At 38.8% G+C, this 15473-nt stretch overlaps 1 protein-coding gene across 2 annotated transcripts in view; it reads right to left on the minus strand.

The window, feature by feature from the left end:
* The window catches only part of pik3r2 (phosphoinositide-3-kinase, regulatory subunit 2 (beta)), a 36197-nt gene continuing 20724 nt past the window's right edge, over nt 1-15473 (minus strand). For both annotated transcript variants that reach the window (XM_056391033.1, XM_056391034.1), the window contains exons 4-16: nt 13597-13671; nt 13130-13282; nt 11648-11858; nt 11396-11481; nt 11101-11203; nt 10769-10867; nt 10465-10645; nt 10102-10221; nt 9409-9551; nt 9039-9215; nt 8851-8922; nt 8527-8697; nt 1-7342 (exon numbers count right to left, since the gene is read on the minus strand). In XM_056391033.1, the coding sequence (XP_056247008.1) occupies nt 7135-7342; nt 8527-8697; nt 8851-8922; nt 9039-9215; nt 9409-9551; nt 10102-10221; nt 10465-10645; nt 10769-10867; nt 11101-11203; nt 11396-11481; nt 11648-11858; nt 13130-13282; nt 13597-13671 (1799 nt within the window). In that variant the 3' untranslated portion in view covers nt 1-7134. The remainder of the gene's footprint in view (nt 7343-8526; nt 8698-8850; nt 8923-9038; nt 9216-9408; nt 9552-10101; nt 10222-10464; nt 10646-10768; nt 10868-11100; nt 11204-11395; nt 11482-11647; nt 11859-13129; nt 13283-13596; nt 13672-15473) is intronic.

A 15473-nucleotide genomic window follows, 5' to 3' on the forward strand; every position in this document is an offset into this window, starting at 1 on the left:
TTTGTTTTATATATCTTTTATTGTCTTTTAGAATCATTGCATCAGCCTAAAGAAAGAACCGTACAGATGAAAGAGTACCTGTCTGAGGACAAACACATCTCTGAAGCAAGCTGTACACGAGAGAGAAAGAAAGAAACGTCGCATCTGAGTTAAGACAGACCAACGGAGGGAGGATAACACAAGAGAAGAAGAATAACCATCTTTTCGTGCATAGGGGTTGGGCACACAACAACCAGTAGGCCTCAGCTGGCTGAAACAACAGTGCTCCCTCTGAGTTCAATTGCACTTTGGTGTAGAGTAGCTTTATCGGACTGCCCTCTTCATTACCAGTCACCGTTTTTGAAAGAAAGAGAACATCACATCATTATTAACTAAGAACCATATATCTGTTGCTGCTGCTGAGGCAGTGATACACTGGGCAACTTGTGGATCAACAATAAAGAGCGACTGGTGTTGTAGGGTTAAAATTGTTGCTGCTCTGTAACTTCTCAGAGGCCGTTGCCAAATGGATCACTGCCAAACTTCTACCGTTCAGAGTTGGGTCTTGAATACGAACTACTGTACACCAGTGAAAAATACTACAACATTCACGTCAGATTGAATCAAACACAAGGCAAACTTTCATTGGTTGGATACAGGCAGAAAAAGGAGAAATGAAAGTGCAGTTGCTAACGTCATCTTATCTTAAATGGAAATCACACACACAAGCTGAGACTATATTGGATACTTTTTGGTCTTACAATTGAGTTAACCAACCAATAGAGCAATTGATTCACCTTTTCATTTGAGTATCATTTGCTGTGTAGTGCAAAATCAAGAACAGGGTGCCTCTTGATAGTTATTCCTGAATTTCCAACTTTTGTCATGTACAAAAATTGTACACAAGCATGTTCAAGTGGCGTGTTTTTTACTGTTATTCACAACATGTGGGTGTCACCCACTATAAATTCTTTGAACTGAGACCTTCCCAGAGAGACACCTGGCAGAGCCAAATCTATCACACTGTACATAATATAAACAGCAAAAGATGCAACAGCGTCTCAAGTTAGGATTCAGTCCTGCACATACAAGGCTCAGTGTAAGGTGAAGTAGTCAGCAGGTATAGATTGACAGACTGATGAATACCTATGTGTTATGGACAAATAAATCTTGTTGAACTAAATTGTTGAGTTATTATTATGAAATTGAGGGAGCACTGTTCTCACAAGTAAAAATTAAAAAAGAGGAACGAACCGAAACAGAAAAAAAAAAGCAGAACAAGCATTCATAACATTTTCAAGTTTAAAATGACAGAGGAAATAAAGAAATATAAATCAATCTATCACAGCCACTTTGAGGGACAGACAGATTGATTCTCAAACGCATATTTACCATTTGGTTAATTACATATTGTAAACATTTGTATTTTTTTTTCTGTATGGAGGAAAAATATTCAAGCTAGCTTATTTTTTTCTTTATAGGCTCTGTAAGGTTATCATTAACAGATATAAACAAACAAACAAAAAAAAGAACCAACACTTGGACAGACAAATCTATCAGCTTTTTTAAAAAGCCAAATAAAAAAAAAAAATATATATACTCAGGCACCATAAAAGAACACTTTCTAATGCCATCATTGTTACATGTACAAAGATCTGTGTAAAGGAGTGATCATGAACCGCTGAATCATGTACCTTTTCTCTATCCGATCAACAGGTTTTACTTTGACTTCCCATTCAGCGACCACAGAGATCAACCAGAGGAAGATACAGTGGTAACTTTTACAGTTCACTTTTACAGCATCAGCGTCTAATCTGTGGTTGACCTCTGTAGCAGCATCCAAGTGTCTCTTTTGTGGTGCAACTTTTAACACTGCATCTACTCACAAAAAACAGAATCTTCCATATGACATAACAGATTCTCATGTTCATAAAAAACAAAAAAAACAAAAAAAAAAAACTCTTCTCTAATATTTAATAAATGCAAAGCAGCCAAGACTGCATTTAACATATAGACTTAGCTCTGTAAATATTAACACATGTACATGAGCTTGCTTCATCCTCTGAACGCACCTGATAATCATGCTTAATAGATTACATGTATGTCGATCAACTTGCTGATCATGATGAAGCTCACTGCAGCTGATTAGTAAAAATGCTTGCGTTTCAATAACTGCTCGAATACAAAGCACCCGTGGAGCAAGTCTAAAGATCATGTTCACATCAAAGCCTCTTTCTGATTTGTTTCAAGCACAATCCAAATCAGAATTACATAATCCAAAAATATAGATATCTAAGAATATATTTCAAAATATTTATTCTCTATTATGTCTCTCATTCTTCAAACCTTAATAGACACCAAATATATGTGTTCCTTGTAGTCAGTGAAAGATGTGCTTTGTGTATGAGGCCATTTCAAGAAAGATCATTTACAGTGTACCAAAGCTGATGAAAAAATATTTCATTCCTTGAATGATCACTTGTCTTATAGAAAAATGCTTTTCAAGAAGCTCCGACACAAATGCATATCTAAGAGATGAGCGGGATGAAAGCTGAAGTGGGACCGAAGTCTCACCTCTAAGTCAAAGCTCAAAACATTTTCATCTTCTGCCCGTTTCATGCCCGTCGCACTGAGTGACCAGGTTTCATTGCTACTGAAGTTGCATTGCTTCTAGCTATTAAACATCTGTGATTAACATGGCATATATGGCAGATGAAAGTGTTTAAGTTCACTGCAAAAATGTTCATCTTAACAAGTGATGTAGTAAAATATTCAGTTATACTTTTATATTCTTTTTTAAGGAACTAAAATCTTTTAAATCTGAAGCAGATCTGCCTGGGTCATGAACTTCTCTGAAACAAGTGGACCTGTTGTGGAATAAACGGAAACCACCTTGCTTAATTGGCAGGATTTTCCCAGACACATTTTTAATGGCTAACCAAATCCCCCTAAAAAAACAGAAAACATAATTTTCACTTAGTCCTTGTAGCATCTTGCCATCATTTAGTTTCACTTCCTTGTGCTGAGGTTTTGAGATGTTGATTTTCTGCCACCACATAGAGTACAATGGAGGTGAACAGAACTTTCTTTCTGCTGGCAAAAGCCCAAAAACTACATTTCAAATAGTCAAGAGCAACACAATATCTTAGTTACTCTGGATAATCCACAGACCTCACTGTGAACCTTTTTCCAAGGATGATTTCTTCAGCTGAAAGAAACTGCAAAAAAAAAATAATCTCAAAATCTAATGAAACTGAAAGTATCTGCATGTTCACATACCACTAAGACTAAGTGAAAAGATGTGTTTCTGTAATTTAGATGAACTGACCATTTAAGAAAATTTATGTTATTTGTCTTGTTAAGTTGCACAAGTTTGCTGAGTGGACACAAAATTGCATAATGAGCCAGAGGCTCTCCATAAAGTCGGTTTAAAATATTACAGAGTTTTTACAGTCCATATAGTTAAAGTAAAAACATTGCAATCAGTCAAAAGCATCAGAATTACATGACAGCTGTTGACCACAAAACAACAAAAGCATATACTGTACACTGTATACTCTGATATCATAAAGAAAAACGTCAATCACTCCTGATATACGGTATGGAAAGACCTTAAAACTATCAACTAAAAACACTATTGACAACTGAGCTTCACACTGTCTGTTAGTTTATGGTTGTTGGGCGTTAGGCACACTACTCTGAGTGTGTGGAACAGAAAAAAAAGTGCAGTCACAAAAGTGTTGGTCCAACAAACTGGATAATGGATGTGTCAGCAGTGGCGGATGACTCAACCAGAACGCCCGTTGACAAAGGAACTGACTCTTAATACAAAATACTGAGAAATGTTGCATGCAATAACTTGAGAGCTTATCAAATGAGCTTCAAACAACTGGGCTGGGCCACGGATGTGTACGGTTCACATTTCTATCTTATCTGAGTTTTATTCAAAAATATACCAGACAAATTAAAAAAAAAAAAAAACACCAAAGAAAGCTAGCTTGGGTGCACCGTGAGCACCAAGCTACTGTACAGCCCCCACTATAGAAAGAAGGAATATGTAACAATTACAGATGTAACGACAAAGAGGCACAACTAAAATCCGTCACTCTCTTATCTATAACATGCTCAGGTTTGCTCTAACACACACACAAACACACATACACAAACACACATACACACACACACACAATCACACACACGACGACGACCATGCTCATCTGCCAGATACCCTTAAGTTTTAGACAAATGGCAAATGTGTGAACCATAGGGCACAGCATGTGGTGGTGGTGGCACCATCTTGTGGAGCAACGCTCCAGTGATAACAAGGAGAAAACAAGCTCATCACAATGACTAAAGGCACTTCTAATCTTTCTCACTCACGTGTTTTTATAGCCCTCTAATCAAAAGCACCGCTGTCACCTCTAGTTTAAATTCCTGGGATTTCTATTTGCCAAGAATTGTGCAAAGTACAGTACAACTGATTCGTCCTGACTCAAATCAAAAAGATGTCTTGATTTTAAATTTTCAGGTTGAAAATGGGATTGGTCTGCTACCTGAAGTTTGTGAATCTGTCTACGGATGAAAAAGTTTAATATTAAGTAATAATCGACTTTCATGACAGAGTAAGTGAATATCTCATTAGGAACAAAACTTTAATTTCTATCCCTCCTCAACAAAAGTAAAAAATAAACCCAAAATGCTAAATGTTTAACGTTCAAAAGCATTGCATTTTTTCTAAAACTTTCTACTGCCAATGGATTTTGACTCCTCTCTACCTTTCCACAAAAATACCTTTTCTCTTTTTGGCAATCAGAGTCTACTATGTGTGAGAAATTTGAAAGATTATTATCTCAAGAATTCATCTATGTATATCAACTTTAAAAGTAACATCATGTGACGCCTGTTATCATTAACCACTCAGTAATAACTGAGTAACCCTGCCTTCACACAAGTGAACTGTGCTTTGAACAGAGGTGGTACAATCTTCACCTCAAGCCGAATGAACATGAGAGAAATTTACTGCCACAGCACAGAACAACAGGAGGGAACTGATGTGAGAACTGTCTGTAAATCTAAAACTTACTATCAACATCCCACTATGTTGTGCTTAGTACTACAATATCATAGTACTACTATAATCAACACACACCATACTGTATATGCACTACAAAAAGCACAATTATCAACCACTGGTGCCAAGTAAAAAAAATAAAAATAAAAAACACAACCCAAACGAAGGACTCCATGCACACTGTACTAGATAATCTCTCTGACCACAGAGGCCATGCTAAATGGCAAAAGGACTGGTTCTTTTTTTCTCTTTCTTGCTACATGAAAAGACATCCTTCATTTGGCTCACATTAGCTGGATACTGTGTACATCCTTTAACAGAATCTAAGAGCATAGCAAATATTCTGAAAACATAAAGAAACACAGCGATTAAACTGTATAAAGTCACATACACTGACTGCATGTGTGTCTGAAATATACTGTACATGAGTTATATTACTGCTTTCTTTTTTTTTTTTGTACATCAATGTTTTACAGCTCTGTGAGTCAAGCTTGTGTTGAAATGAACAGTCAAGCGCAAGGGGGAAGGAAATACCGTGAGTAAATCTGCATTAAAAAAAAAAACAACAAAAAAAACAAAACAACAACAATAAACATTTGCAAGGACATTGTACTGCTAAATCAGTCTAATCTAACTAGAGACAAAGCAAATACAGTACCGAAGATACAATAATCACATAGATTGATGCTCTGTGAGTGTCTTTAGCATATAGAAACAAGACACATGAGAGGAGCACTAACAGTTATGCCTTAAGTCAATGGCTACAGGTGCTACAGTATTAAAGAGGATGAAAAAAGAAGGAAGAAGTTTGAAACAAAGAGACGTTTGATGCAGGAGTCTTTCCATTTAGAAGGAAACCTGGATCATGTGGAACTGCATTCATCAATGTACCTTTCCATCTAGTGTATTGTGATTAACAAGTATTTCTGTATTCACAATGTACCAATTATGTACCATGCATTTCTATCCTGTAATACAGTATTTACTGGATGTTGTACCTCGTCAATTCAGAATGAGGCCCACTGAGAGAGAGCAACAAGCCAAAGCAGTTGGAAATAAAGATCATTTCATAAAAAATATACCTATATGTGTGTTTTTTTTTTTTCTTTTTAAAGCTGTAGCACAGTCAATGTTGTTCACTCCCTCCTTCCTTCTCTTCTTTCTTCCAACCTCGACGTGCCCCCTTGTTATAGTGACACAGGCTTATGGTCATTCAAAGCTATTACTATGGCACTTGAGCAAGCTTTAAATTGAATTGATCTTTTTAAAACCCCTAAAAACATCAACCCCCAGAAATCCCCCTCCCTACCCCCTCCCCCTCAGGGTCCAGTGACTACACCCCCCAGGTCCGTGGTTTCTCAGCCGCCTTTAGGTGTGAAGCGAGCAGCCTGGTTTAGCCAAGCCAGTCCTTTTAGTGGATGACAGCTCAGGCTTTTGTCTACGGAGAGTTTGCAGGCAGTCTGGGGATGACAGATCGGGCCTTTGTCTAAGGAGAGTCATCATGTGTTCAAGGCAATAATAAAAACAATAAAAATAAAAAAAAGCAAAAGTGCCCCCTGTAAAATTTCCCATCATCCCATCTGGTCTCTCCTCTTCCTCTTCACCATCTTGAAAACAATATTTTTTGTGTGCTTATTTTGTCTTCCTTTAACAAGTTTGGCTGTTTTTTTTTTTTTTTTCCTTCTCTGTATCAAAGGTGTTTTCTTGTAAATGTCTCACACTTTTTTTCATAACTGACACTGTACAGTCACGGCTGGCTGATGCGACTTTCTCCTCCAGATAAAACTTGCTGTGTCAGCCACGCTAACTGTACAGTGTTTAGTTAGTGCTAGCAGTGTGCTTATGTTGAAGCCATGCTGTTAGCAAGGAGTGCTCTTTGCTGGACTGGGGTCAGTGTGGGAATCAGCACCAGCCTCCAGCCAAAAAAAAGTATGAATTTTAAATTGTGGCTGTTGAGTTTATCTTACCCATCACTTTAAACACATGAACAAGCATTGTTCGGACATTTACTTTTTCCCCGATGCGTTTGAGTGAAAATTTTGTTTCCCCACCCTGGTTGGCGTCCTACACTGCTGGTGGATAGTTCATCTCGGGTGCTGGTTCTGGTTCTGAGAGCGGGCCAGGACTGGGTAGGCCAGATTTACATTCAGCTGGTCGTTGTGTTGGACCAAGGAGACGTTTTTGTAGTGGAGCACCAGGTCTTTGAGGGACGAGTACAGATTGTAGGGCTCAGCGAATCCATAACCTGTGACCGTCTTGTAGATGACACAGTGCTTGGTGTCACCCTCCACACTGAAAAGAAGGACAAACATCGTGTTTACAGAAGCTCTTTATTGTCATAAAAGGAAAATGTTGTCAATATATAAATTACTTATTTTATTTATCTACTACTATTTAATTTCCTACATTTCCCAGTGTTGTCAAAGCACCAACGAGAGAGAACTTTTGGTTTGGTGGGATTTGGGTTTTGTTTGGGAAGTGAATTAACGACAGTAATTGTGAGAGAATTCATGTAAGAACTTTAGTAATCATGTAAGTTTGAGTAGCGCCCCATTATAAAAATGTAATGTATAATGTAATATGTTTTTCTGCATCCTTGTTTAATGAGACGGCTTTAGAGGAAATATAGTTAGTAGTACAAAGGTACAAAGTCCTGCATACAACCCTCCTGTGAAACGGTGAGTTGTTGTTCTTAGACTTCTGCATTTGTACTGATTAAACAAACAAGGTATTACATGTTGGAGAGCTTAACAGTTGCTGCTAGGTGAATTTACTGTCTGACAGAGCCAGCTAATTCCCCTGCTTTTGGCTGTAGCCTTGCATTTACCATATAGACATACAGTATTGACTGGTATCCATCTTCTCATCTAGCGCTCCACCAGAAAGCGAGTAGGTGTAGTTCACAAAATGTCAAATTATTCCTTTAAGAACTGCCACGAAAACCTAACCTCCAGCATTTATTGTTTCAGTGTTCAGAGTGTTAAAATTAGTGTTGCACGATATGCAAGAAAAATCATATTGCTATTATTTTGGCAGCTATTGTAATATGTGATTTCAGTTGGAATGGTTTTTGCAAAAAAAATATAAAAATGATGATGATGATGATGATGATGATGTGATTTTTGTTGTACCAAACATGTTCCTTTATGTCTGGAGAATATGGTCTGTAGGCTGGGGTGTCGCTGTAGCATCACAACGCTTATGGTGCTAACAATGCACAACGATGTCGTGACACATTTTACCTTTGTCGAAAAGATTACAGCTCCTGCAATTTGGATATTGCACTTGGTCAGATAGTTCGATTATATATTTTATTTAATTGTGCAGCACTAGTTAAAATGCTGTCAAAGTCATATTTCTACGTTTGGGCAGTTGTCAATGCGAATAAAGAAATAGATTGCCATATTTCAAAATGTAAAATACATCTCTCTTTGAGTGGATTTCTCTCCCGTTTAAAAAAGTAAACACAAACTTACACTACAGAACAGGCGTAGGAGCCTTTCTGTGACTGGCTCTCACGGATGAGGAAGGTTCCGTCACATTTGCCTCTCAGCATTTCCTCAGCCTGGGTGCGTTTGATGTCACCCACATACCAGGTACACTCATCATGGTGGGGTGAGCCCTCGTCTTCCTCCAGCGAGTAGGAGCTGGGAAGTTAGAAATGATGTAGAAAACACTGAAGCACGTGTCACACCGTGAACAAAACACTGAGCTCCAACCACTCTCAAAATTACAGGTATAGATACGACAGCACCAAGTCATCACAACAAAAGTTGCTGAGCCTCATTTCAAACACTTACTCATCAGCGTCATTCTTTATGCCCAGCCATTCATTGATCTTCTTCTGCCTTGTCCCCTTCTGTGTCAGCCATCTGCAAAGCCAGAACATCACAGATTCAGTGCTGACAGACAGTTTTGACACTTGTGTTAGAGTTTGTGTGAGGATGTATTTTGGGCATGGAGTAAATGTTTAATTTCTCCTTCTTACATCAAATACTGGTCTCTGATCTTGCGGAGCTGCATGAGATCCGGCTTGAGGCTGTTCATCTTCTTGTCGATCTCTCTGTTGTCGGACACTTGCTGTCTCAGGTCCTGCTCCAGTTTACGCTTGCTGTCGTGGATCTCCTTCACACGAGACTTCAAACGCTCCGAGTTGCTCTGGATCCTGATTTTGAGAGAATGATAATCTCTATGAATGTGTTCTTCAAATGCTGAATAAAGAAACAAAATACGACTCTAATTCAGCAGCTTGGTTCAGGTTAGGGCTCACAAAAAAAAAATGCATATATTTGTTGCATCTGTCTGCCTTGGTTTTGCAGCTGAATTATTAAATCCCATGCACACAAACATAAACATACTTTTGAATCTCCTTTTCATTGCCTTCGCGTTGGAACCGCTCCAATGACTCTCTGCTGTAGCGCTCCTGAGTCTCACACTGCTCCTCAAAGATCTTGATGGTCTCGTTGAAGGCCTCAATAGCTGTGCGCTTCATCTGCAGCTCCTGTGGAATAAAGGGACAGGACATTTTATATTTCATTAAGTCTGGGGCTGCTGAACTCCATTTATCACCTCTTTTTCATGCCTATGTTATCTACACAGCTCTGCACTTCATTCATTTGTGTCATACTTTATACTGCATACATCAACATTTTGAGTTTTTCTCTTATTAAATTCAAGAAATATTCAGTTTTTTTATGTGCTCTCTTATTGTACATGGTTCCATACCAATTGTATCCTTGTGATCTGGTGTCATACACACATTCACTCTTTTATACTCATATTTTTTAATGAATTTTTTTAAACTTAGTTTAATAAGAAAATGTTTCACATGCATGGTCATATGGCTCCAGTTTATTTATATTCTATTCTGGCTACAACCAGGTTTCTCATATGGAATAATTATTGTTTGATTTTATCTTCAGGATAATCTGTATGTGTATTTAAGATGTATCCATGTTTATGTGACTTCCGTTTACATCAAGTATGAGTCATAATACTGTGTGCTTGCGTATGTGTGTGTGCGTTTCTGTCCATATGTGTTGAACTGATACCTGTGAAGTGCGTGTGTATTCCTCGTACAGAGAGTCGTACTCGCGGCTCTTCTCCTGGTACTGCTCATGGTAGACCTTCAGCTGCTCTCCCACCTCCTCTATACTGTTCTCCTTCACCAGCTGAGAACGGCAAAAAGCAGCGGAAAGTGATAGGTGAAACAATGAAACACAATTCAAGCAGGCCGTAGTCATTGTTGTTCATAAAAGGAATGAGATCAACATTGCCAAGCATTTTCTAAATCAAAGGAGGCTTGCAGAAGGAGTTTGCTTGTAATTCAATTAGATTATACAAAGTTTGTGAAGTGAATTTGAAGACTCACTACAAAAACAACAAACTGCTCCATAATCTGTGGCATCACCAACCTGTTGGTATTTGGAGATGGGGTACAGGAGCTTGGTGTCCAGCTTGGCATTGTACTGGGCCAGGGACTCGTGGCGGTAGTGATTGATGAGCTCCACTACTGACAAGAAGGTAAGAGGCTCTGAGAAGCCGTACCTCCCGTCTCTGTGGTAAATCTTTATGAGCTTGTTGTTCCCCCCTTTCCTGCAGGGGGAGACAGGAGCCAAATGAGAAGAAAAAACACTTTGAGCTGTGCACAGGCTAGAGATGGTATGTCAGCACTGCTGATGTTCAAAAAGAAACTTCAAATCACAAGTGGTGCTTTACCTGAGGGTGAGAGTGTATTCGCCCTCCAGTTTACTTGAGGCATCTCGGACCAGGAAGGTGCCGTCTGGAGTGTCTCGCAGCTTCTCATTCACTTCCTCTCTGCAAATTCAGCAACAGTTTTACTTCATTAACGATTACTGTGCTCAGCTGTAATTTAACTGAAAAATAATAACATCATTTCCACAATCACAAATTTAGCAAATTGATGCGTATGAACGTGGTAATTGGTGACTAAAATACAAGACAGAATACTTTAAATAGATGGAAACCTAATATTAACGGTGATCAAATTTCCCCTAAAAACACTTTAGAGTTTACTATTAATATTTTACCTGGAGATTTCGCCCCAGTACCACTCAGCATCGTTAAGCAGGCTGCTTGTGTCTGTCATGGCTGATGGTGCCATTTTTGACTTGACTGGCTTTGCTGGAAGAACTGCAAAGAGACACAGACACACAGACACACATATAGACACACAAAGACCTCTGTTAAAAGCGTTTATTCTAATGGAGTCACTGAACTTGATAAAAGTACCTACAAATATAAAGTTGTCTGTAAAAATGTGTTTGTGCTGTAAAGTAATATAAACATCGTTCTGGGCAGTCGTAATAATAATAAAAAAAAAACCTGGAGGAGTGAGGTCTTGCTCTGTAATTCTCTCTATCAACAGCCTCTCCACCACAAGGGCAGGGAACTTATCATCCACTGACAACCTGCAAATCAATCAATCAATCAACAGCAATAGTTCAGTATAACAATGGCATATTCAATAGATTCAAATTAGATTTACTACAAGTCTAACGTCTCATAGAACTGACAAATCCACTTTACAGAAAGTAAACTTTTCTTTACTGTATAAAAAAGCACAAAATCATTTACCAAGGAGTAGAGGGGCCCGTCCGTATGAGCAGCGGTCCGAAGATCTTTCCCAGCGTGTGTGTGTCCAGGCCATTGCTGGCCTGCACCTGGGTGACCTTGGTCAGGTGTGTGAGGAGGTACTGCAAAGTGAGACGGTGATGGAGAGGGACGGTGGTGGAGCTCTCAAGGACCTGGCTCACCTCTCTGTCGTGGCTACCAGCGACCGCACCATCTGGAAGAGTGATTCAAATAAACATGAAGAGAAGACTTATACTTAAAACTATTGTGACAAGCTGAACAATTATATATACACTTCATTTATACAACCTTATCAGATTTCACTTGGAGTGCCTGAGGAATTAAGCTATTAAATAAAAAAATTATGATTTAACTGACCCATACTTTGATCCTTAAGAATTTTTCAGATAATAACAATGCATGGACAGTGGATGTTTCTGTAAATAGTTCTAGTATATATCTGAAATGAGTCATGGTATGCTTTGTGTAAAGGAGAATCAGCTGAAGCATTTCTAACATGCCTCAGTGAGCTCATCCTCTCTCGACACTTAACTCTATTCTCTCAACGCTGACATGCGAGTGACCCCGATCGCCAGTATAAAAGACTCAGTTTAGGCCTCGTGCAGTTCTTTTACTTGAATTACAGTCATCGAAGCAATGAAAAGTGCCTTTCTGTTAACTAACACAGCATCAGCAGCAAACCGCTCAATTCTGGGCTCATGCTATTCTATTACATGGCACAATACCCCCATCTTAACAAGTCATTTTTTCCAAGTCCAAGTCCAAAAAATATTTTCTGAAAACAACAAAATAAAAAACAAATATATACCAACAGGATGAGATTATTTCCTCTGTTTCAAAACAGATCAACTTTATTCAAGAACTGTCTAGAATTATTATGTTAATACAGGATCTAAAGTAGTCAGGAAATCTGAATGATTTCTAACAATAAATCTTTAGTTGGTCTTTTAAAGGAACATACCAGTGGCTTTTTGCATATTTAAGCCCATTATCTACAAATTATGTGTGCTTCTCATTACTGTGGACCATTTTACAAAGCCTACCGGGGTTTTTAGGCTGAAAAATGCATTTTTTCCTATTTTCCAGGAAGCCACTGGTTCCAGTTAGGAGTGTAAGACGTCCACTTGCACAGACTTGAATCTCACTTGAGACTGATAATCTATCACAGAGAACATGTACATGTGGTCCGTCTTACTTTTGACGACCCACTCTGTCTCTTGAGCCACAATTGAAAAAAATAAAAGAAAGAAAGATGGCAAAATGTCGCTATTTGAAGCAAGTTGCAAGTTACTGTAAAAATATGGTATGGCGTAATGGTATGCTTGGGGAAAATGGTCGGCAGGAATGAGCAGAATCTGTGATTTGTATCAGCTAAAACCTCTGCTAATGCTCCATTAATGAGCCATTTCAGTAAGGAGATACATAAGACATGATTCAAGTGTCAGCTTTAAGCATGAGACCCACCTGCTGATTGTTGTAGGACCTGCTGCTGCAGTGTGACAGCAGTTTGAAGGTGAGGGTAGACACAGGCGGGGATGACAGGTGACGGGAGGTCCCTCAGGTAGTGCAGGACACACTCGGAGAGGTAACCCACGTCTTTCTGACCCGTGTCACTCTCTGGACAACAAAGACATATGCAAAGGCATTTAGAGGCAACCTGAGGGTCATGAGTACAGATTAGGGTATCTGAGCAGGTCTGGGCAGGGAAAGCGAATGGGCTACATCTTTAGCAGGCAGGTGAGATGTACCATCAAACTACTTGGTGGCCAACAGTAGACGACTGGCTGAACTACCAATTTCCTTGATATAAATACTTTAACATTATAAATATGAAGGCGCAGGTGAAAAGCAACATACATGCTGCATGTGTCAATCTGAATGTGTCAATGAAACGTTCTGAAAAATCCAATTTAGGATGAAAACTAACTCACCAGAGTTAAGGCTGTTGACTGGGCTGTCTGAACCCACGGAGCTAGCTGTCCTGTACAATGTCTTGAAGTCAAGACCTGAGAAAGACAGAAAAAGCAGTTGAGTTAAGGAAAGTAGAAACCTGAAGGGCAACAAGAGGAATTCAAAGTAACAAATATTCATAAAATGAAATGCACATGTGAGCCCCACACTGCAGCCAGTAGCTCACCCTAATGAAGGGGATGACTTTATGACAAAGTAATACAAGAGTAATGGTGAACACGCAACACAGACATTTTATTAGCAGCTGGACAATGTCAGTTTGTGAGTAACAACTTGTACATGACAAAGCACTAAAGATAAAATAAGACATAAATTGAAAACTCTCGGCACATGTCAGCTCCGTGCTGTTTTCATTCCAGTCTCACATCCAAGAACAGAGTGAAGGAAATCAATCAACTGGGAAGAGTTGATCCTTCAAATGTTTTTGTACAAGCAATATTTACAACAGCAGAGCCAACCAATGTTCCTGTGTTAAGTGTTTCATTTTTGTTTGTCCTATTTTTTTGTGGAAAATGTGTGATTCATTTAGTGACTCTGCTGTGTGCCAGACACAGCACAGAAAAGTTTAACTCTACACTGAAACCCTGCATCACGAGATTCTTTTCAGCAGATTGTTCCCTGAAAAAAAAGGGAACGACTTCACACATCCTGTGAAAATGTCCGTGAGGAAAACATTTAACTCTGAATGACTACATTACTCATTTCACAGGCTTGAAATAAAACAAACCTTTAGAAACACTGGGTCTAGACAGCTTGCATCTAGACAAAAGTGTGTGCGCATGCAACATGGGGAAATAATTTTATATTACTGCTACATATAGTATTTACATTCAGAGAAAGACCTCCTGCCGCCCTTCTAGTAGATAGCAATAAATATTTACTAGAAAGAATTTTGGTGGCTTCTCGAAGACAAGTCAGACAGAAGGATGAGAGGGATGATCAGAGTATCGGCATGTAGCTCATCAGTAGGGAGGCGGAGGGAGGGAGGGGGAGAGAGAGAGTGTGTGTGTGTAACCATAATTGCATAAAAATTACTCTTAATGAAAAGTGAAAAGAAATAAATATCACGGTTATTGTCAATACTGGTATATTGCCAAATTTAGTTTTTTTTCCCACAATTTTTGACATTTTTATATTAAACTATTAATTGATTAATTGAGAATATAAACTGAAGATTAATAAATCATATGAATAATTGTTAGCTGAAGGCCTACATATACTGTATGTGTGTGTGTATGTGTGTGAGACATCACAGGCAGAAAGTAAAAAGAAAGACAGAAAAAAAGAGGAAAAAGTGTGAATGGAAACCCACTGAGTGCTATTTGTTAATAACATAGTGTGAATGAAACCCACTGTGCAGGACTCTCAGTGAGGCCAATGAAAACTGCTCTGACTCAACTTGGATCTATTTAACCACATCCAATCCCAAAGAAACAGCATACTGGATTCAGATTTGATAAAATAATATCGAATCCCAGGACTAACCAAATGGTTTAATTTCAGTTCTAGAGGACTGCTTCTTCACATGTGCATGTTTCAACCTGAATGTTCAAACTGCATCAATCAGGCTCTAAGGGTTAAAGCTGGTGAGTGTGACTTTTAAACATAAATGAACTTCCATTATATTCAAGCCATTGCCAAAGAAGTTCACACAATACTGTTAAAGTCTATCAGCAGTAGGTAAATCTCTCTGTAAACCAGAGTTTAAATCTCCCATCTGTGGCGACTTTCCACTGTTAACTGGTAGTGATGCGTTTTACATTAACCTGTGAGTTTGCCAGAGGGTGAAGAGGGTGTTCTGGTGTCTATGTGTTCATTGTAAACACATCTGGAGGCT

This window comes from Seriola aureovittata, chromosome 12 (assembly GCF_021018895.1).
Source record: "Seriola aureovittata isolate HTS-2021-v1 ecotype China chromosome 12, ASM2101889v1, whole genome shotgun sequence".
Taxonomy (NCBI): domain Eukaryota; kingdom Metazoa; phylum Chordata; class Actinopteri; order Carangiformes; family Carangidae; genus Seriola; species Seriola aureovittata.